This window comes from Aquarana catesbeiana, linkage group LG04, assembly GCF_042186555.1.
Source record: "Aquarana catesbeiana isolate 2022-GZ linkage group LG04, ASM4218655v1, whole genome shotgun sequence".
Taxonomy (NCBI): domain Eukaryota; kingdom Metazoa; phylum Chordata; class Amphibia; order Anura; family Ranidae; genus Aquarana; species Aquarana catesbeiana.
This window is the reverse complement of record NC_133327.1, coordinates 23,687,467-23,709,015: the sequence shown is the minus strand read 5'-3', so window position 1 is coordinate 23,709,015 and position 21,549 is coordinate 23,687,467. Positions and strand designations below refer to the sequence as shown.

Below are 21,549 nucleotides of genomic sequence, written 5' to 3'. Positions count from 1 at the left end.
GGTGCAGTTTTATACAGTCCACATTTTACCCATGGAAGGGGCACAGTTGATGGGGAGGCTGCTAAACTGTCCCTCACATCACTGAACTCTATATTTTGGCACCTCCATTGGTGGTTAGTCTTGAATGGGGTCGTATTGTGTGCTAAGAATTGTCATTACTGAAGGTGAAGTGAAGGTGACTTCTTCACCTTGTGATTGAGACACGATAAAGATCTCCATTCATTGGATATTGATGCAGGGATATAGATGTATTGACGTAGAAGTGAAAACAGGGATTTTTACTTTTCTTGGCAGCTGAAAACCATAGACCACCATTTTTTTTTTTGATTATCATATCTTTGGAGTCTAGTTTAGCCCCTCCCTATAAGTAAATAGGCACACACACCTTGTTTGATATACATTATAATAAAGTCCTAAATAAATGTTACATTTTATCCTATTGCTATTGGTGAGTAGGGAAACACACCCTTATCCTAGTGCACAGATTAGCGAGCCTACATGGAGCGGTGCTTATCCTTCTTTTGCTTAAAGACAAGTCCAGTTGCTTTGGGAAATGGTACTGTAAACATAGTTGTTACCGGGGATGTTGCTTTGGGTTTGTGAATTACATGGAGCACACTGCAAATGGAAAGATTTCCCCATGGGGTTTTATTGCCAGCAAAACACAAAGTTAAAGAAAGATGTCTCTTTATATCAAAAGGGTATTTATTTAGTAGAAAGTAATGCAAAATGCAACAAGGACATTTAGTATATTAAAACATGAGCTTTCAATGACAAAAACATGTACATAATGATACAGCCAGTGAGTACATATAAAAGCATGCATAGGGTGATATAAACAAATTATGTAATCACACTATGCTCCCCAACCCCGACGAGTTTCGACCCTAGAAGTAGGGGTCTTCTTCTAGGGGAATACAAAGGGAAAAACTCTAGAAGAAAATACATTGTGACAATGAGATCATTTAAACAAAAACGTCACTTTCAAAGACTATATATTTTATTGAGTAGAAGACATGTTCAATAGTTGAAGTATATTTGTATTTACCACTGAAGGCTGTACAGAGTGTTCCTAGTCACCGTGACTAGGAGCACTCTGTACAGCCATCAGTGGTAAATTTGTTTATATCGCACTATGCCTGCTTTTATATGTACTCACTGGTTGTATCATTATGTACATGTTTTTGTCATTGAAAGCTCATGTTTTAATATACTAAATGTCCTTGTTGGAGGGGCGTATCCAAGATGGCGACCGGAGCGGACGTATAGTGAGATAGCTCCGCTGCCTTCCCGGCCTAAAGTCCTGCTTCCCTGCAGACTACTACCCCTGACCGGTCCAAAACAGCTGCAATCCACAGCGGAGGTGGGTGAGACACAAGGGGAGAAGCTAAGTCGCACCCCACGGACCCTACAGCGGACACCTGAGACCCGCTGCGGTCGCGCCTGCTGCTAGGCCTAAAAATCCTACTCCCGGTCTGAAGTCCCATATTCCTACAGACTGCTGGCACAGAACGCTCAAAAGACAGCAGCAATCCACAGCGGAGGAGGGTGGGAGATAGAGGGAGAAACTAATATACACCCCACGGACCCCTCAGTGACCACCTGAGTCCCGGTAAGATCGCGCCTGCTGCTAGGCCTGAAATCCTACTCCCGGCCTGAAGTCCTGTATCCCTACAGACTGGTGGCACAGACCGCTCAAAAAACAGCAACAACCCACAGCGGAGGAAGGTAGGGAGAGACTAATATACACCCCATGGACACTTGGGTCCCGCTGCTGCTGGGCCTGTCTGTAGGCCTGAGACCCTGATATATATTAAAGCCCGCTCCCTATACGCGGTCCCCGCAAGCTGAGGTAGGAGTGGAGGGAGGTATGACCAAAGGGAAGAGTGCTATATCAGCCCGCAAGTCCCAAAAAAGTGCCCCGAATACCCCCGCGCGGACCCCACGCCCCGCCAAGGGCTCCAAGATGGCGACGCAGCCTGAGGACATGGAGCAGGCCCCTCCGGAAGGGGAACAGGAGCAATCTAACTTTGAGGCACTTATGCAGGCCATTACCAACTGCCAGACTACCCTCACGGGGAAAATTGAGCAAGTGCAGCTAGATATTAGCCTCATAAGACGAGACATGGACACATTCAGAACCCGCCTTACTGAGGCTGAACGCCGCGTGGGAGACGCGGAAGATGTGTTGCAAGACCATACAGTCTCACTTCGTACGCTGCAGACAAAAATTAAATCCCTTGAAACCTGGGCAGAAGATGCCGAAAACAGAAATAGAAGGAACAACCTCCGTATAGTGGGTCTCCCGGAGGGGACTGAGGGTACTGATCCCACGTCATTCACGGAAAAACTCCTGCGTGAATTGCTACCTCAAGCGGCATTTTCAGATGTCTTTGTGGTGGAGAGGGCACATAGAATGCCTGCTGCCCGGGGGCCCCCGGGAGCTCCTCCACGCACATTCATCCTGAAATTATTGAACTTTAGAGATCGGGACCTTGTTCTCCGTGAATCAAGGAAGATTGAGCAGCTGCGATATGAGGGGGCTAAATTAATGATCTTCCCGGACTTCTCAGCTGATACCCAAAAGCAACGACGTTCATTTGATCAAGTCAAAATGAACCTACGCAACAAGAAAATAAAGTACAGTATGCTGTTCCCGGCGAGGCTAAGGGTCCAGGATGGAGAGAGGGTGCGTTTCTTTACCTCCCCTGAAGAAGCGTCGCAATGGCTGGAAACCATCCAGAGACACTAACGAGCTGCTTCAGACACAAGAGTACAAAGAATAATGCAGCCTGAGAAGGCGTGAGATAGAGCATCTCTACTGCTCGTTTTCAGCAAAGCAATCCCTTTGATTGTACCACTGAAGAGGTTTAAAGAAGATAACAGGTTCAAGTTATGTGCCCCCGGAGGAATGTGTTTATCTCTCCGGGTGAAGTTGACTCTCTTATTCTGCAGGGAACGATTATCCTTCACCAGCAAGGGGAGGCTCGGTCCCCTTCTTGCACATTTCCCCAATTGGCAGTTGCCATGAGGGTTTCTGGGGGTGAAGCACTCCAAAGTTTGGGGGGTGGTGCGGGGTGGGGGGGGGGGATGGATGGGGAGCACAAGTTTTTGCTCCGAGTTGGGACTTTTGACTTTTTTTTCCCTTTTTTTTTTCTTTTTTTGCTGCTACATATACTTAATGTGCTGTGCTACTATATATTGTATCGAAGAACAGGGCTGCTCACATGTTTGTCCACCAGGTGGCATGAGAAGTCTAATATCTCATTATCAGGGTAAAAGATGTATATTATTTTTGCTCTCATTTTTCCTCTTTAAGCTTACAGTGACCCCGACGGAGGTCGGCTACCAACCTGCTTTTATATTTTTTACAGCGAACCAATGACACCACTGACAGTACTGTCATGGAATGTTAGAGGGCTGAATTCCAAAATTAAGCGATCTTTGGTTTTCAACTTCCTGAAAAAATATAATCCGCATATATGTGTGTTTCAGGAGACTCACCTGGTGGGGGGCAGGACGCAGGCACTACGGAAATCGTGGGTGGGTGCGTATTACCACTCGACTTATTCCTCGTACTCCCGGGGTGTCAGTGTCCTGGTCCACAGGTCGGTGGGGTTTACACTGTTGGATCTTCATCTGGATCCAGATGGAAGATATGTGGCTATACATGCAATGTGTGATAGAATAGAGTTACTCATAGTAGGTATATATATCCCCCCCCCTGCCACGCTGGAGATCCTTAAGAAAATTACTCCAATAATAGCTCAATACCCTTCAGCTGGGGTAATTATGGCAGGAGATTTTAACATGACCCCAAACCCAGACCTGGATAGGATGGGTGGGGGACCATCCGGGGTGACCCCCTTGACACTATGGGCTGACAATTACGGATTTACAGATGTCTGGAGGATGAGACATCCGGGTGAGAGGCAGTACACGTGCCACTCTGCGACGCATGCATCCTTCTCTAGAATAGATCTGATATACTCCTCTGATTCTCTCCTCCCCAGAGTACTTGAGGTAGATATTCTGCCTCGGGGTATTTCGGACCACGCTCCCCTCCTATTAAAATTGCAGACAGACTCCCCTGTGGGCAACGCCCTTTGGCGACTCTCGGGGCTTTGGATTACGGATGAGAGAGTGGTCCCCCTGGTAGAGGGCGAGCTGGGGGTCTACTGGACGATCAATGAAGGTACGGTCTCTCCCCCTACGCTTTGGGATGCCTTTAAGGCCTATACCAGAGGACAATATCAAACGGCAATTGGGAGGGTTAGGAAAGATACCCGGTTAGCATTAGAGGAAGCTGAGAGAAAGGTACTCCTTTTAAAAAATGAATATGTGCACACCAGAGATGTATTAACATATGATGCTATGCAATCCTTGCATAGAGAAATCTCTCTTTTACGGGTTGAGACCACTAAGAAACAGCTGCTGGCTCAATCACAAAGGATCTTCGAGCAGGGAGAGAAGACAGGTAGAATGCTAGCCTGGTTGGCCAAGGAGCGTTCCTCTTCCATACACATAGCCCATATTAGGGATGACGAAGGCGTGATCCACTCGGACCCCAGTGATATAAATGGGCAATTTACACAATATTATCAACAGCTATACACCTCTAGGGTCTCCTCTACTGAGGAAGATATGTGTAAATTCTTAGATCAGATTGATTTCCCCCAACTAACTACAGAGGCCAGAAACAAATTAGAGGAACCAATCACTCTTAAAGAGGTCCAAATAGCAGTGGCATCTCTTCAGTCAGCAAAAACCCCAGGCCCTGACAGCCTACCTGCAGAATTCTATAAGGCAAACAAGGAACTTCTCAGCCCTATATTTCACAGACTGCTCCTCACAATGCTAAAAGAGGGCACCCTCCCTCCCTCAATGTCGGAGGCGGTGATTGTAGTTATAGCTAAACCCAACAAAGACCCCGCGTTGTGCTCATCGTATCGCCCCATCTCACTTTTAAATGTGGATGCCAAAATAACTACCAAAATCCTAGCAAATAGACTCAATTCGGTTATTCTATCTATTATAAATGGCGACCAGACGGGCTTTATGCCAGGTAAGGGCACGGACATAAACTTACGTAGATTGTACACTAATATTTCACACGCAGAGAGATCCCAATCCTCGGGCGTGGTGGCCTCCCTCGATGCCGAGAAGGCCTTCGATTCGGTAGAATGGAGGTTCTTGTGGCGTGTGTTACAGCGATTCAATTTTGGCCCCTGGTTCATCTCATGGATAAAACTGCTTTACACGCACCCCACAGCAAGAGTTTGAACGAATGGATTACTCTCCCCCCCGTTTTCTTTAGAGAAAGGGACCAGGCAGGGGTGTCCACTGTCCCCGGGTCTGTTTGCTCTAGCCATTGAGCCTTTGGCGATTTTGCTTAGAATGTCCCCGGAGGTTGGGGGCATAAAAGTTGGTCCGCTGAATGAGAAGCTTTCGCTATATGCTGATGATGCGTTGCTGTACCTTCCAGATGCGTCGGCATCGGTGTCAGCAGCCCTTGAAATCATCGACCAATATGGATCCTTCTCAGGCATTCGGATTAACTGGACTAAATCCATTATATTCTCGCTGTCTCCGACGTTGCCGGATGTTGACCCTTCAAGCCCTCTGGTTTTGGTCTCTAGGTTTAAATACTTGGGGATTGAGATTCAGAGAGAACCACACATGTACTTAATAGACAATGTATATCCGATCTTACACCAGCTTACTGCTCGATGTCAGGCTTGGAGGTCCCTTCCGTTGTCACCAGTAGGTAGGGTTAATCTTTTAAAGATGACATTCCTTCCCAAATTTTTATACGTATTCCGCAACACACCAGTCCCTATCCCCAAATCTTTCTTCGACAAGCTGGACCAGGTTGTTAGCTCATTTGTATGGGGGGGATCTGCCCCCAGAGTGGCACGGACCACCCTTCAACTCCCCTTAACGTTGGAAGGCTTGGCGCTCCCTTGTTTTAGGAAATACTACTGGGCGGCAGTAATAGTTACTGTCCGGTGGTGGTTCTCCCAGCCGAAATCTAACCCCTCACTCAATCTTGAGGCAGCAATAATGGGATCGTACTCAGCTTTGAGTAATCTGGTCTTTAGAGGGATCAAGACACATAAGGATATGACAACTCCGATGCGAACGACGGTCGCAGTATGGGAACAGGTGTCAAAAAAGATTGCAGGACCTAATACTATCTCCCCTCACACACCGCTGTGGGGTAACCCTAAACTAAAGCATCTCCGGACGGTCCCAGAACCAGCCCTATGGGCGAGATATGGAATTAAAACAATGCAGCAGGTGTGGTCTGGGGATGGAGTCATCCCATATGACACTCTTAAAAATAACTTCCAACTCCCCTCTAAAATGTTCTTTCGTTATCTACAACTGCGACATGCAGTACGGGCCCAATATCCAGGCGGCGTTGCTTTGCGATCGCATGGGGTAGAGAAGCTTCTCATTTCTAAGCACTTAGATCGAACTTTGTCATCCCTATACAATCAAATTTTCACTGAGGAGCAGACTGGGGAGATGAGATTGTATGATAAGTGGAAGAGGGACGTTCCAGACCTGGCGCCAGATGATTGGGAGGAGGGCTTGCAGCAATATATTCCCCTTATGATCTCGGCAAGGGATAGATTCATCCAGCTCAAGTTTATTCATAGAGTATATTACACGCCACAGAGATTAGCTAGAATATACCCGACACAAACAGACAGATGCCCGAAATGTACGGGGGAGCTGGGTACGTTTATACATGTAGTCTGGGAATGCCCGCTTATACAAAAATTCTGGATAGAGTTGGTTGAAGTGATTAATGCAGTAGGTAACCTAAATATTCAGAGAAATCCGATTATTTTACTCCTCGGGGTATGTGACAATGTTATACCTAGTGTGCACAAAAGATTGTTTGTATTCTATGCCTCATTCTATGCCAGGAAGGCTATCCTCCTCAGGTGGAAGCAACCCGACCCCCCCACGGTAACTCAATGGAAGGATATGATAAATTCTGCTCTACCGCTCTATAAAGTCACGTATATCAACCGTAAATGCCCCCAAAAGTTCTCCAAGATCTGGGGAGCCTGGACCAAACAGTAGCAAGGTTCAGCAGTGACCCGCCCAACCTAGGCTATTCGCCTTTTTCTTGGTGCCCTCCCCCCCCCCCTCCCTCCTTTGGCCTTTACCCCCCTTTCCCTTCTCCCCCCCCCCCCCCTTCTCCCCTTTTTTCCCCTTTACCCTCCCTCCCTCCTCCTGCTCCTTATTGACAGACCTATCAGTATTTAATGAGGGAATGATATGGCAAGTAGCTAACATACTGATTGCCTGCAGCTGTTTAAACTATTGTAGAGGTAAACCTGGATAAATTGGTATAATTGATACAGGAATTCTTCCCTCCAGTTGGGAGGACGCACAAAACAATAATAGCACAGTAAGCTGTATAGTATGATTTAGCACTGTATGAGTAGGAACTATGCAATTATTTATATAAGTATATTTGGAAATATGTAGCAACATTATGTTCTTTGTAAAATGTTTGTATGATGAATCATCTCCGGCTGGAGACAAATAAAAACTTTTCTGTTAAAAAAAAAAAAAAATGTCCTTGTTGCATTTTTTATTAATTTTTACTAAATAAATACCCTTTTGATATAAAGAGACATCTTTCTTTAACTTTGTGTTTTGCTGGCAATAAAACCCCATGGGGAAATCTTTCCATTGACTATATATTCGGGGTGAGCAGCACTTTCTATCTCATTAATAGCAATACCGTTCCCTTTCTAACATGGAGCACATTAAGACTTTTCACACTTCAGGGATTTGAAGTGTGTTTCCCTGAAGCGTTTCAACCCAAAACATCAAGGTTCCCTATATATTCAGTGGTTCCCATTCAAGGGTTGAGTTTCTTGAAGCATGTCAGGCATGAAGAACACTGCTACAAACTGTAGACGTGGCCACATAGTTGTTGCCAGGGCTGTTGCTCCGGTTTTTGAAATACAGTATCTCACTAAAGCGAGTACACCCTCACTAATTTGTAAATATTTTATTCAATCTTTTCATGTGACAACAATGAAGAAAAGACACTTTGCTACAATGTAAATTAGTGAGTGTACAACTTGTATAACAGTGTAAATTTTCTGTGGGTATCAAGCCAGGGACCCAGTCAGCGGAGGTGACGCTTGCAGAGCAGCTTTGTGTGTCAAGTCAGGAACCGGGCAGGCCAGCAGGGGGTGAAGCTTGAGGTGTATCTTGAGTGCCAAGCTAGGGACCCAGCAGAAAGGCGGGGGTGATGCTTATGGAAGATACTACAGTGAAAATTGGAGGTGCTCAAAGGATTCAGTGGAATTGAATCATCTAGTCTGGTGAGAGACTGGGAGCTCAGTGGGCTGAAGAACTACAAGAAGTGATTGTAGTGAAAGTTTAGGAACTGTTAAAGACTGTTGCCATAGGAGACAGCATTCCTACACATGCAGATGTGGTGTCTTGCTGGATGCCTTTCCGTTTGGTCACATTATATGGTCATATAGTGCTAAGCCCACTTACTGCGACAAAGTACCCCGAATTAGTGGGTCCTACTCTAGTAATAGAATGGAAGATCCTTTGTCTCAACCATGGGAGCTGAACTCCTCTATGTGGGAAAACTGAAGGGGATACATCCTATGCACTGGTGGCCACTAAATAATGAGGAAGGTAATGAGGAAGGGGAGGGGTGCTCCAGCCCCCGTATTTTTTTGAATATGTTCAGGTGTTTTTAACTAGCCTTGTGGGAAATGTCATTCTTGAATGTGTGCGCTGTAAAATATTTTTTGTACTGTTTGTAGATCTTATAACAGCACCATCTTGAATTTAATCACATTGTAGGGTGTGCCACCCAAATATGTTTTTGTATACTGGCCCTAACCCTCTCTCCCAAAGTTCTGTTAAGAGAAATAAAATCTCTTTTGCATTCACGAAGTATCTGGCGCCCAAGCAATCTACCTTGCATTACACCCACTATGCCATACAACCAACCATATACAGAAGGATGTCAGCTATCTCTGGCCCTGGATGTTCTCATTAGACTGAAGGTGGTCTAGGACCTTGCTAAATTAGTAAAGTAATAGACTGTAATATCTTATTGTATTGTAGGTGATGACTCATACTGACCTCTAAATGTATGTTCCTATACACAGATGTACATTTTATATATGTGCTTCCGTTCCAGTTCCTCAGCACTCAGCATACACTGAGCTGGTACGATTAGAGGTTTATGTTCACTCTGAGGGCCACACAGAGGTGGCACATTGGAGACACCTCGATGAAGGGTTTAGGGATGATATGCTGTGCTAATTACAGGCTCACACCCCTCTGAGCCTCAGCTAATCGCACTCAATATCAACCTGTGAAATCGGGGGAATGTACCAAGCACTGCCTTCTGATGACAAGGTTGTCTTTTCTCTCTAATTACATCCTTAGACATATCCCTGAAGCGCCATGTACCTATGGGGCACTGCCAGCTGTTTCTGAATTGCAGTGTCTATCAAATATTTGGCAGGTGGGAGTTATGCTTTTATTTTATTGCTAAAAGCTGGACATAAAAATTTTATTTCATTAACTTGTTCCTCATTCTTATAAGTTATTGTGCCCAGTTAAAGATACTGATGAGGCTAATTGATGGGGAAAATGTAAAATGAACCCAACTGCCCTTAAAGGATAGCTTCACTTTTGACTTTTGCATAATTATCATTTATGTCAGCTGCTCTCACAACACTCCTAAAGTTGTATGCTAATTTGCCCACACTCTTGTCAGATCAATGCTGTCCATACCATCAAGGAGCTGCACAACTGCCACTGCATACAAAGAGGAAATCTTTTTTTTTTTTTTTTTTAAAGCCGCCTATTAATAGATTTATTTTTAATTATTTTCGTAAGAATTTACAGGATTTACAACAAACAAGACATAGAAGTTGAACACAACTTCAGGCTACACACATGGCAGGCAATGTAGGTAAGCATTGAGGTCAAAGGCTGGGGCCATTACTCTGCTTTTAAAGGCAATTATAAAGGCTTTGAGCCCTTCGGCAGTTGTCAGTGGAATGCCTGATAGGACCCGCAATAGGTCTAACTCCAATCTCCCAAACCACCAAGTAAGAACAGTAGGTGAAAGAAAAGAAGAGGATGGGGGAGGAGGCGGGGAAGGAAAAAAAAGGGGGGGGGGCGCGGGGGGAGTTAGGCAAAGAAACCCACTGGGTCCAGATCATGGGTGGAATGAGAAAGCAGGCTCCAAGACAAAAGGACAACACATGTCCTCTTGAGAGTAAAGACTCATAATCAAGAGAACTAGTGCATATTATAAGATCAACATATACTAGTAGTATAGCGAAATTTCCATTATTTTGCAAGTATGTTTGCAAAACTTTATATAACCGTTGTGATAAGGAAAAAAAAAAACAAAAAGATAAATGTAAAACATAACTCGGCAATGTGGAATTAAAGAAGGGTGAGATATTTTCGTAAGTTGTTTCTCATCATGTGTCCGAGCCCAGCAGGACATAGCCTGTAGGCTAGAGAGACCTAGAAAAGAGAAGGTAAAAAGAAGGAATAAGAGGAGAGAGGACCAGAAGAAGGGTGAAAAAGGTGAATAGGACAAAGAATATAGAGAATAATCAGGGAAAAGAAAAGGAGGAGAGAGGGAAGTCCACGGGGTGAGAGGGGTGGAGACTTACTATAGAGAGAGTAGTGCTGAGTCAAAACGGGAAGGGTGGGAATATGCCACCCATGGTTGCCAGGTCCGAAGAAATTTATCATGCGTATCTGATAAAACGGCTGTCAGTTTTTCATTAACATGATCTCATTTACACGGTTTTTAACTGCCTCAAAGCTGAGAGCCGGAGTTTTCCAAGCCTTAGCTATGGTTAATTTAGTTGCAGTAAAAAATATGAGATGCCAATTGGCGTTCTGGTCTTAGTAATTCTGTGATCGTTTTCCCCAGAATAGCTTCAAAGGGGTCTTTCTTTATATTAGTGTTGAAGAGGTTACGCAGCAATGCATAGACTCTAACCCATAGTCTGCATACCCTGGGGCACTGCCACCAAATGCGTGCCATCGTACCCTCCCAAGAACACCCACGAAAACACAGGGGGGAATAAGTTAGGATAAAACTAGCTAATCTGGCTGGGGTGTAATACCATCTATAAAGCACTTTATAGGCATTTTCCAAGAAAAGAACATTCTTGGAGCATTTGGACAATGCAATAGTCATGACCTGCCAATCCTCCGGGTCCAACTGCTTCCCAAATTCCGCCTCCCACTGGAGATGGTATGATCTCAAGGATGGTCTTTTGGAGTTAATTATAGCTGTATATATTACAGTTTTTCTCTATTGTTTTGGCTCATTTCTTGAAACAGAAATGACATTCTCAAAACTCTAAGTTCATTTGCCAAAACAGTCTTACAGTTCAGCACAACTCTATAACTCACGTGCAAAAGCTCATATCTCTCCCAAAACTGTCCACTCATGCTTCAAAACCATATTCCTTTCCCATATAAAGAGTCAGTGCTACCAAAATGGCAAAGATTCTTCTCAATTGCTTTGGCTCATTTCTTGAAACAGACCAGACGTTCTCAACTCTCTTGGTGCTTTTGCCAAAATAACCTGGATGGTTCAGCACAACACCATGGTTCACCTTCAAAAGCTCATATCTTTCCCAAAACAGTTCACTCATGTGTCAAAAATAAATTTCTTTCTCATTCAAATAGTCAGTGCCCCCAAAATGCTTCATTCCTTTGGCATTGTGTAAGCACTGCAAGTCAAAATGTTTAGATGTTTTGTCTCTAAGGCAGAGGACCATTGAAATATCCCTCATGTCCACCTTTCAGTCTTAGCCCAGTCCTTCATTGACAATGGTTACTGTACAGTTTTTGTCTAGCTAACTGAATACAATTGTGTATAAAACTGAAAAAAAAAAAAAGATTTTAGGAAAAGAGTAGCCTCCAAGGTTTTACATCACACATTGCACCCATACTGCCAAGGAAAAAATACTTTACAGTATTGTAACCATTATCATTCACACACAAGGTAACTTCCATACATCAGAGTAAAAAGAAAATGTATACAGCATAATATACGGAAATATAAACACACAAACAAAAAACAAGGAAAATTACATTTAGCCTGCAATGCTGTAAATAAAGCTGGAGTTTCACAACTACTGTAACATCTCTTCACTGGCCACCGTCCTCACCCTCCTGCCCATCCACACGCTGCTGTCTGTCTGGCCACAGATTCTCATCAACATTGCAGCGTATATCCTCCCTTGCGATGCAACGAGGGAAGAAGCTGCGTGCATGTCGCAACCATCCCCTACAAAAAACAAAGGGAAAGGTAATTCATCAAGGAGGAACATGCAATGGTCAAAACGTATATGAAATGCTTTTTATTGAAAGTACACTATAAACACCAATCCAATAATATACTGTAAAAACAGGTACCATCACCAATATAAAAATGACAACGTTGTCATTGACAGACACAGATGGCCACCACTCACATATACCACACACACACAGGGGCGGACTGATAACTCATGGGGCCCCCGGGCAATAGGAGATTATGGGGCCCTCAGGCAATCAGAGATTATGGGGCCACACAGTATACACAGACAGATGTAAAAAAAACACAGATTTATACATACTGTCCCTGGTTTTACTGAGGCTGGCAACCCTGATGGGGCCCCCTAGTGGCCCAGGGCCTTTGGGCAGTGCCCGAGTGGCTCAATGGTCAGTCCGCCCCTGCACACACACCTCATGTGAATTCATTCAAGATAGATATACAAGAATGAATTCAGATTAGATACTAAATTTTCATCTGCTGGATAACTGAAAGTCCTGGTAAATCAAATGATAACAGCAGATGGTAAGTGAAAGGAGAGATATGTGGGGTTGTGGATGGTATTGCAGTAGCCCTAGATATCAGGTCCTCATAGATGTAGGAACAAGAAGAACCGGGGAGATAGGAGGGGAAGATGGGGGGAACGGAAATGGGAAGACCCTGTACTGACTCAACAGTAGCGTGGTCACTGGATACTGCAGTCCTGGTCAGTTGCTTTAAGATCACCCTGGGCCATCAATATTTCGCAGTGCTGATGACAGGGAATGGGAGTTCCTGTTTGCAGGATATGGTGAGCCGTAGCGGATTGAATCAGGCTGAGCAGTGTAACTCATTTAGTGAATCATACATACTGGGTGGATGCACTGATTGAGACAACTGTCCCCTGTCCAGGACACAAACAGATTGGATCTCACCCAGTGTTGACTCTGTGGTGCATCAGGACACATCACCGGACCGAGTTCAGGCTCATGCCGTCTCCAGCTGGCTAGTTGAGTTGTCTCCTGTCCTCCGCCGGGTCCTCAGCTGTGCATATCCTTTGATGGCGTACTGAGGGTAAGTAGAAGGTGTACGCCCAGGGAGATGCGGTGAATAAAGCAGGGTTTTCTAAAGCGTTCAGTCCTCCGCTCGTTCCGTTTCCCGGGAAGTTTCAAATGGCCATGTTACTGTAATTACAGGCCAGTGATGCCTGGGCTGGTGGGTGGATCTGGAGGTCTGTGGGAATGCTATGGGTAGCGTGATGGCATCATGCTGACGCGTTTCATCCGCCAATCGGATTTCATCAGAGCATCCCCTACACTGATCTTCTGTAATATCCTCACAGGCAGCATCCATTGAATGGAGCAGGGACCTCTGATCTTGAGCTCGATGCTCATACACTCTCCACCTCCAAGCGGAGAAAAACTCCTCAATAGGGTTGAGGAAAGGAGAGTAAGGTGGTAGGAACACCATATCCATCCTTGGATGAGCAGTGAACCAGGCCCTCATAAGCAGGCCACGGTGGAAATTCACATAGTCCCATACAATTATATATTGTGGTAGGTGAGGCCCTATGAGACCTCTCTTATTTTCAGGGATCAAATCCAAATTAAGGCGGTCCAAGAAGATAAGGAGCTTCTGTGTATTCTATGGGCCAAGACTGGGAATGTTCTAAACAAGTTCAATATATTACTGGCCAGTATTCCAGTGGTTCCAAACCTGGGGTACATGTACCCTATGCAGAGGTACTACAGGGGGTATTTGACAGAAAGGGGAGGGGAAAAATTATCAATGAGTAGACTTACTGAAATGTTACAGTAAAACCCACAGTATTAGATAGATTTACATGGGAGGCACTACTGTAATTGCAGCTCTTTGACCCTTTTTCTTACTGTATTGTATGTTATATTCTTCAAAATAAGGATTATAATGATAATTGCATCATACAGTAAGCTGCAGTTTTTAGACAAAATGTTTATAAATCAGATACGTAAATCAAATACTTTCATACCTGGATTACCTAGGTTCAGAAATCAGGTAAAGTGGGTGCTGAAACCAATACATTTTGGGAACCACTGCTTATGGTACTCGTAAAAAGGTTATCTTGATGGACAACCAGTGACTGACTTACATGTACATACTGGTACCGCAGCTCTTTCACTCTGTCAGATTTCCTCTCAAATGGTACCCTGTAAATTTGCTTCATTGTCATCTGATGCTTCTTCAATATGCGGGCTATTGTGGAGATGCTTATAGAGTGACATTTTGGAATATGGCTTTGTCTTGTAGGATTGCAGTGCGGATCTGTCTCAATGTGATGGCATTATTTGCCAACACCATGTTATAGATCTCTTGTTCTTGTTGTTCATTGAGAAGTTTTCCTCAGCCACCCGTGCCAGGTTGTCGTCCAATCCTAAACATAGAATTCAAAGGACAACACTCCATTCGTAATTTATACCTTATGTATTCCGTACAGAATGAGTTACCAATGTAATCGTATTGTTGTTTTACTTACAGTAACTTTACCACAATTCCAATGCATCACTGCACAGTGACTGGAATACTACTGTAAACTGTATCATCAATATTGTAGAAAATAAACTATTCCATACTATTCCATAGTTTATTTTCTACAATATTTTTCTTGTCATTGTTAGTATCATACGTAACATCCCACTGAGGTAAGATACTGTAATACTGTAGGCCTATCACACACACATACAATGGGCAGGAGCGGTAAAGGAGTGGTTTACAAACCGCTCTTTCACCGCTCTGAAGATGCTGCTGGCAGGACTTTTTTTACCGTCCTGCCAGCGCATCGAGGGCTTTCACACTGGAATGAAAGCAGCGGCACTTTCGGGTCGGTTTGCAGGCGCTATTAGCGCAATAGCGCCTGCAAACCGCCCCAGTGTGAAAGGACCCTTAGTCAAGTTCTAGTTGCACCTGACTGTCAATTGCTGTAATCATTTTATCAAATGTTCCAAGAGATTCACATATGGTATTCATGGTATTATGTTCCTGAATAATTTTGACAATTGAACAGACTATTGTGCATGTGATGACTTAAACAATGAAATGACGCTGACACGTTTTGGAGAGAACAACCATTAGACTGAGAATTGACAATCAGTTTAGATCAACAAGATCTATTCACTTGGAAATTGTGCTAAATGTAGGCTACTTGTACTTAATCATTTGAAAGATGTACTGAGACACTGAGACATGTACTGAGACATTTGCAATTTTGATGAAATGAGTGAGAAATTCAATTCAGTTGTGAACAATTGCCAAGTGGTTTGGAGATTTGTCCATGTTGTTTTGAGAATGTCATTTCTGTTTCAAGAAATGAGCCAAAACAATGGAGAAAAACTGTAAAGAAATCAAACCCGAGGATTGGGGTCATGATCTACAAAGGCTTTCAAAGGGGGTTAACGTATAGGGGGTTGGTTGAGATTTTATAAGGGTTTGAAGTCAATGTCGGAGTTGTATATAGCTATAGTGCTTCCTAAGGGGGATATTATGGGAGGAACGTAAGACTGCAAATGGGATGATCTTGGTAGGGGTAAACATTGAGTGGACATCTACAAAGCCACTCTTGGTCCACCACGTAAATTGTAGTGGGTTATTGCAACCAGGTGGAAATAGTGGACACTGAAGAAGGCGAAGTAGGGGGAGGTGGGGAGAGATTAAGCCCGCCGAATATTTGACCGTGTCCCATAACTGAAGAGAGTGGGCCAAACATGGATCAATAGTGATTGGGCGATAGGCTCGGGGAAGCCAAGGAAGGGAGGCTAATGGTGTCAGGTGCGAGTCCATCTGATCAATAGTGGCCCATAGCGGCATTTGTTGTTTCTCATAAAGGTGAGATAGTGGAGCAATAGCTGCTGCTGTATAGTAAGCGTGTAGGTTGGGAACCGAGAGGCCACCATTGATCCTTCGGGCGTACAACACCTGCCGTTTAATCCTAGGTTTTTTAGAGCCCCATATAAATTGCATAATTTTTCGTTGGTGTATGCGTAGAACATAAGAAGGGACCTGGACCGGCAAGACCCAAAAATAATATAGCAGCTTTGGGAGATAGGTCATACGGATGGTTTCAATCCGGATGAGATCGGATGGCCTCTGCCAAGGGTTCCAATGCCAGGATAAATAAAAGTGGGCAACCTTGACGGGTACCCCTTTTAATAGGGAAGATAGGTGACTCGAACCCGCAGTATTTCACTTTGGCCTGGGGGGAATCGTAGATAGCTGAAACCCAACGCGTAAAGGAAGCTCCGAATCCATAGCATTTAAGTACCTGTGTCAGATAGGGCCATGACAACGTGTCAAAAGCCTTGTTGATATCTAATGACAAAAACATTGTTTCTAGGGACCTGTTATGTACTATGTGTTGTATTTGAAGGAGACGTCTGATAGCATCACCAGCCTGTCTTCTTGGGACAAAGCCCACCTGGTCCTTTTTTATCAAGCGTGGTAGAAATGGAGGGGAACATTTTCAAACAGTGTATTGGAAGGAAAGAGCCTAGAAAGGACCTCCCCAAATTGATGATATTCATTTATGGTCCAGAGCTTGAACAATAGTGCCACCCCTTTGGCCATGCATTGACAGGAAATGGGGGTGATGTGGCATGTAACTGTGAGATGTAAATGATAATAATGACTGTGACAGATTCGGTCAGGAGGACAGGGACTTTTGAAGAGGACTAGGGGCAAGCCTCCTACCCACTGATTATGGCCCACGGAGAGAGCAGATAATTCTCTAATGATGGGCAACCACTTAATGGATGCTGAGTGCATGGTTTGGATTACTTCTCTGAATAAGGACAATAAAGCTTCCCTTCTGGAGTGGATGGAAAAAGGTAATATTAATCTTGTACAGGTTAATGGTCAGAGAGAATACGGTGACCCTCCTGCAGACTGGGTTGGCTCCTTCAAATGGGACAGAAATATTTATCAACAATATCCCTTAAAGTGGTTGTTAACCTACTTCTATGAAATCTTCTTACCCCCTCTGTACCTAAATAACATGTGTACCTTTGTTCTGTACAAAATCGGCCGATCTGTATTTATATAAGCTCCACTCCGGGCACACAGCTGATTCCTCTCCTCCTTCTCTCTCCGGCTCACAGCTGCAGTGGGTGGGGCCAAGCCGTCCCACTGACGTTAGCCGGGGAGGAGGGGGAGAAAGTAGAGAGAGAGTTGACAATCAGCTGAGCGCCTGGAGCTGCGCTGATACAAGGTACAGATCGGCGGATTTTTATCATTAAACAGGCACAGGGACACATATTATTAAGGTACAGAGGGGATAAGAAGATTTCATAGCAGATAGAGAGGAGCAGGAGTGTGTGTGTGTGTGTGTGTGTGTGTGTGTGTGTGTGTGTGTGTGTGTGTGTGGGGCTAGTACAAGCAGGGAAGGAAGGGGAGGGGAGAGGAGGACACAGACACAGGGAGAGCTGCAGAGAGCAGGGCTGCGGCTGACAGAATCACACAAACGGACCACAATGTCAGGGCTCGGCAGCCTTGATTATCATGATCTATTTGCAGGGGAGGGCATAGCCAGGCAGGATCAGCCAGGTTTTTTAGGGTATACAGGGGGCCAAATGACACAGCACAAGCACTGTGCTGTATAACATGCTTTGAAGGAACAGTATCTGGGTTTTTTTGGGGGTTAACAAACGCTTTAAGAAATCTATGAAGATAAATAAATTCCACCTTTTCAGACTGCTGTTGACTTTGTGATGGATAGTCTGAGGTGGGGTTTGTTATGTGTTTATTGCTAAGTAGGTCATTCCCATTGTTCTATTGTTTCTGTCTGTTTGAGCATGTCTTGTAGATGAGAATAATCTTGTGACCACTTTAACTTGTTATGGGACAATTGCCACTCTTCCATGAAGGTCAGATTTGTGGAGTGCACAACTAATAGTTGTCCTGTGGACAGATTCTCCCATCTGAGCAGTGGATCTCTGCAGCTCCTTCAAAGTTACCATGGGACTCTTGGCTGAATCTCTGATTAATGCTCTGCCTGTCAGATTAGGTGGACGGCCATGTCTTGGTAGGTTTGAAGTTGTGCCATACACTTTCCATTTTCAGATGATGGATTGAACAGTGCTCCGTGAGATATTTGAAGGAGTGCCAGCATAAATAATGCAGTATAAAATGGTACCTTCGTTCCAGCAAAGTGGAAAGGAGGTTTGGGGGGAGGCTGAAATGGACTTTAATGGTGCAAAAGTGCTCCATGAGATGTTCAAAGCTTTGGATATTTTTTTTATAACCCAGCCCTGCTTTAAATTGTTCCACAACTTTTGGTGTGTTTCTTGACCTTCATGGTGCTGTTTGTTCACTTGGGTTCTCTAACAAATCTCTGAGGGCTTCACATAACATTATACTGAGATTAAATTACACACAGGTGGACTCTATTTAGTAAATAGGTGACTTCTGAAGGCAATTGGTTTCACTAGAATTTAGTTAGGGGTATCAGAGTAAAGGGGTTGTATACAAATGCACGCCACACAGATACTTATTTGTAAAAAAATTGGAAAACCATTTATCATTTTCCTTCCACGTCACAATTATGTGCCACTTTGTATTGGTCTATCACGTAAAATCCCAATAAAATACATTTACGTTTTCGGTTGTAACATGACAAAAGGGATATGGATACTTTTTCAAGACACTGTAAATCTTGAGTTGCTATGTTCAATACCAACAGCAGCAGTGCTACAGGAAGTGATGTCATCCCGCCAAGGACACCCTGTAATGTACACCTGGAAGTGTCTGGAGTAAAGGCTGAGCTTGCACCATGTATGGTGGAGCCAGTTTGCAACAGTTTTTCAGCAGTATAGTCCGGGTGCATTGCATAGTGCACTTTATAATGTTAGTATGTTTTATGTATATTGAGGTGAATATAGAGGAGGCTGCTGCATTGGATGTGGGTTCCCCAAGAGAACAAAGCTCTGGGTGACCCACTGAATTTAGGGGGTTGTGGATGTCCAGTGAGTTTTCTAGAATGTTGGGTTTGGCAAGTTGGTTGAGTGACACTTTTTGCAGAATAGTTGAGAATAACACAAAGCTCTTTATTGATTTATCCACCGTGGACACTTCATTACTGTAAGCACTTTATATTTACTGTTAACACTTTATTACTGTAAGCACTTTACAGTATATTTACTGTTGACACTTTATTATTGTAAGCACTTTATATTTACTGTGGACACTTTATTTTTATATTTTTTTTTGGCATTTTATGTTTGAAGCTCTTTACAATATCAAATTGTGGTATCTTCTATCTGTCTATCTGGAATATGTAAGAATTTGGACTAAGGGAGGTTACATACAGATCTATGCCACATACACTAGTGCTCTGTGCCTATAGAATGGGTTCTTAAACATTGCTAAGTTTGTTTTCAACAGCCTGACCACATGCATACCTAAAAGATAATATTTATTGTGATTATAGACTATTGATTTTTCCATGAACTTTCTCATCTCTCTTCTACATGGCACAGTTCAGGTGTACTTCACACACTTCTTTACACCTTTGATCTTGCGGCATTTATGGTTCCTCTTGCAGTCTATATCCCGGCTGCAGGGTACGGAATCAAACTGGTGGTCTTCGGATTGATCACCATCGTTCCCTGCAGGCTCTGTATGGAGAGACAGTACAATCAGACATGACAATAACAGAAAACTACATTGAATGTTCTAGGTCTCTAGGTGTAAATTTTTCAAACAGTTTTAGGGATGGGCAAAACTGAGAATTTGTAATTCTTTGAACTGTATGAAAATTTTGAATGTGTTGCCAGAACCTTTTTTTTTTCATTTTTTACACACACATGTTAAAAGGTACATTTTAGGCCTGGAGATTATTTAAAACTCCTAAACATTAGGTTTTTATTAAGACCCCTTTCACACTGGGGCGGTTTGCAGGCGGTATTGCGCTAAAAATACCGCCTGCAAACCGCCCCTAAACAGCCTTCGCTGTTTGTTCAGTGTGAAAGCCCGAGGGCTTTCACACTGAAGCGGTGCGCAGGCAGGACGGTGAAAAAAGTCCTGCAAACCGCTTTTTTGGAGCGGTGAAGGAGCGGTGTATTCACCGCTCCTTCACCGCTCCTGCCCATTGAAATCAATGGGACAGCGCGGCTATACCGCGGCAATACCGCGGCTATAGCCGCGCTGTACGAGGGATTTTAACCCTTTTTCGGCCGCCAGCGGGGGTTAAAACCGCACCGCTAGCGGCCGAATACTGCTGCAAGAACAACGGTACAGCAGCACTAAAAATAGCGCTGTTGTACCGCCGACACCCCCACCACCCCAGTGTGAAAGGGGCCTTAAAAAAAAAAAATTCTTTATTTTAAGACAACTCACGGTAAGTACAGAAATCATTTGACATGCACATCGACAGATATCACAGACTCAAAGTCACATTCGGGAAACATTTTCCAGCACAAATGGTATGCAGAGTATGATAAAAAAAACAAAAAAAAATGTCCTAGTAAACCCGGCATGTGAGAGCCCCCTTCCCCCTGTGTTTTTTTTTTGTTTTTTGTTTTTTTCACTGTGAGCACCGTCAATAATAAACAAATAAAAATAAAACAAAAACTAAAATAAAAACAAAAAAGGACAAAACAAAAAAAAAAGGGGGGGGGGGGGGTAAGAGGAGATGTGGAGAAGGAAAGAAGAGTAAAGAGAAAGGAGCAGAAAATATAAGGGGGGGGGGGGGAGCAGGAAGGGGTCCGATCGCAACTGCCATCCCTCCAGATCCAGGAGGCCCTTTGGTACAGTCTAAATTATGTCTAGATTATTTCTACAAGGCCTTGTACTCTTCAGAGTAAACAAATTCGTGCAAGTAGAACCATTTTTGAAGGAATTTAGTTCGGTGGCCACCAGGTCCTCCAACTCTTAATTTAATTTAATTTCAGCGACTTTTCTCAACCATGCTGTAATGGGCTGTGCCTGTGTCTGTTTCCAAAAGAGCGGGATGCAGCTGTCTGCTGCAGTGATCAGAAGTGGCAAAATGGAGCGCCTGTACACCTTGCTGGAGAAACAGTGGTTATGCAGAAGGAAAGGCGCCGGTAGGTCACGGTCAGGAAATCTTTGGGTAATGCGATGGACTTCCATCCAGAAGGAATGCAAAAGACGGCAGGCCCAGAAAATATGGAGAAGGGAACTGGTCTCCTCTCCACATCTCCAACAAAGATCAGAGCATT

The 21,549-nt window shown here is 44.0% G+C and overlaps 1 protein-coding gene and 1 long non-coding RNA gene across 5 annotated transcripts in view; both read right to left on the bottom strand.

Moving 5' to 3' along the window:
• Positions 1–8,026: 8,026 nt before the first annotated feature.
• LOC141139100 (uncharacterized) lies at positions 8,027–16,706 on the bottom strand. The gene is made up of 2 exons (XR_012243714.1): positions 14,475–16,706; positions 8,027–12,340 (listed from the first exon to the last, which is right to left on the bottom strand). It is a non-coding gene; the product is annotated as an uncharacterized lncRNA (long non-coding RNA).
• A 2,689-nt stretch (positions 16,707–19,395) lies between these two features.
• The window catches only part of LOC141139099 (uncharacterized), a 64,837-nt gene continuing 62,683 nt past the window's right edge, over positions 19,396–21,549 (bottom strand). For all 4 annotated transcript variants that reach the window (XM_073624912.1, XM_073624911.1, XM_073624910.1 and 1 more), the window contains one exon: positions 19,396–19,986. In XM_073624912.1, coding sequence (XP_073481013.1) covers positions 19,850–19,986 — 137 coding nt within the window. In that variant the 3' untranslated portion in view covers positions 19,396–19,849. The remainder of the gene's footprint in view (positions 19,987–21,549) is intronic.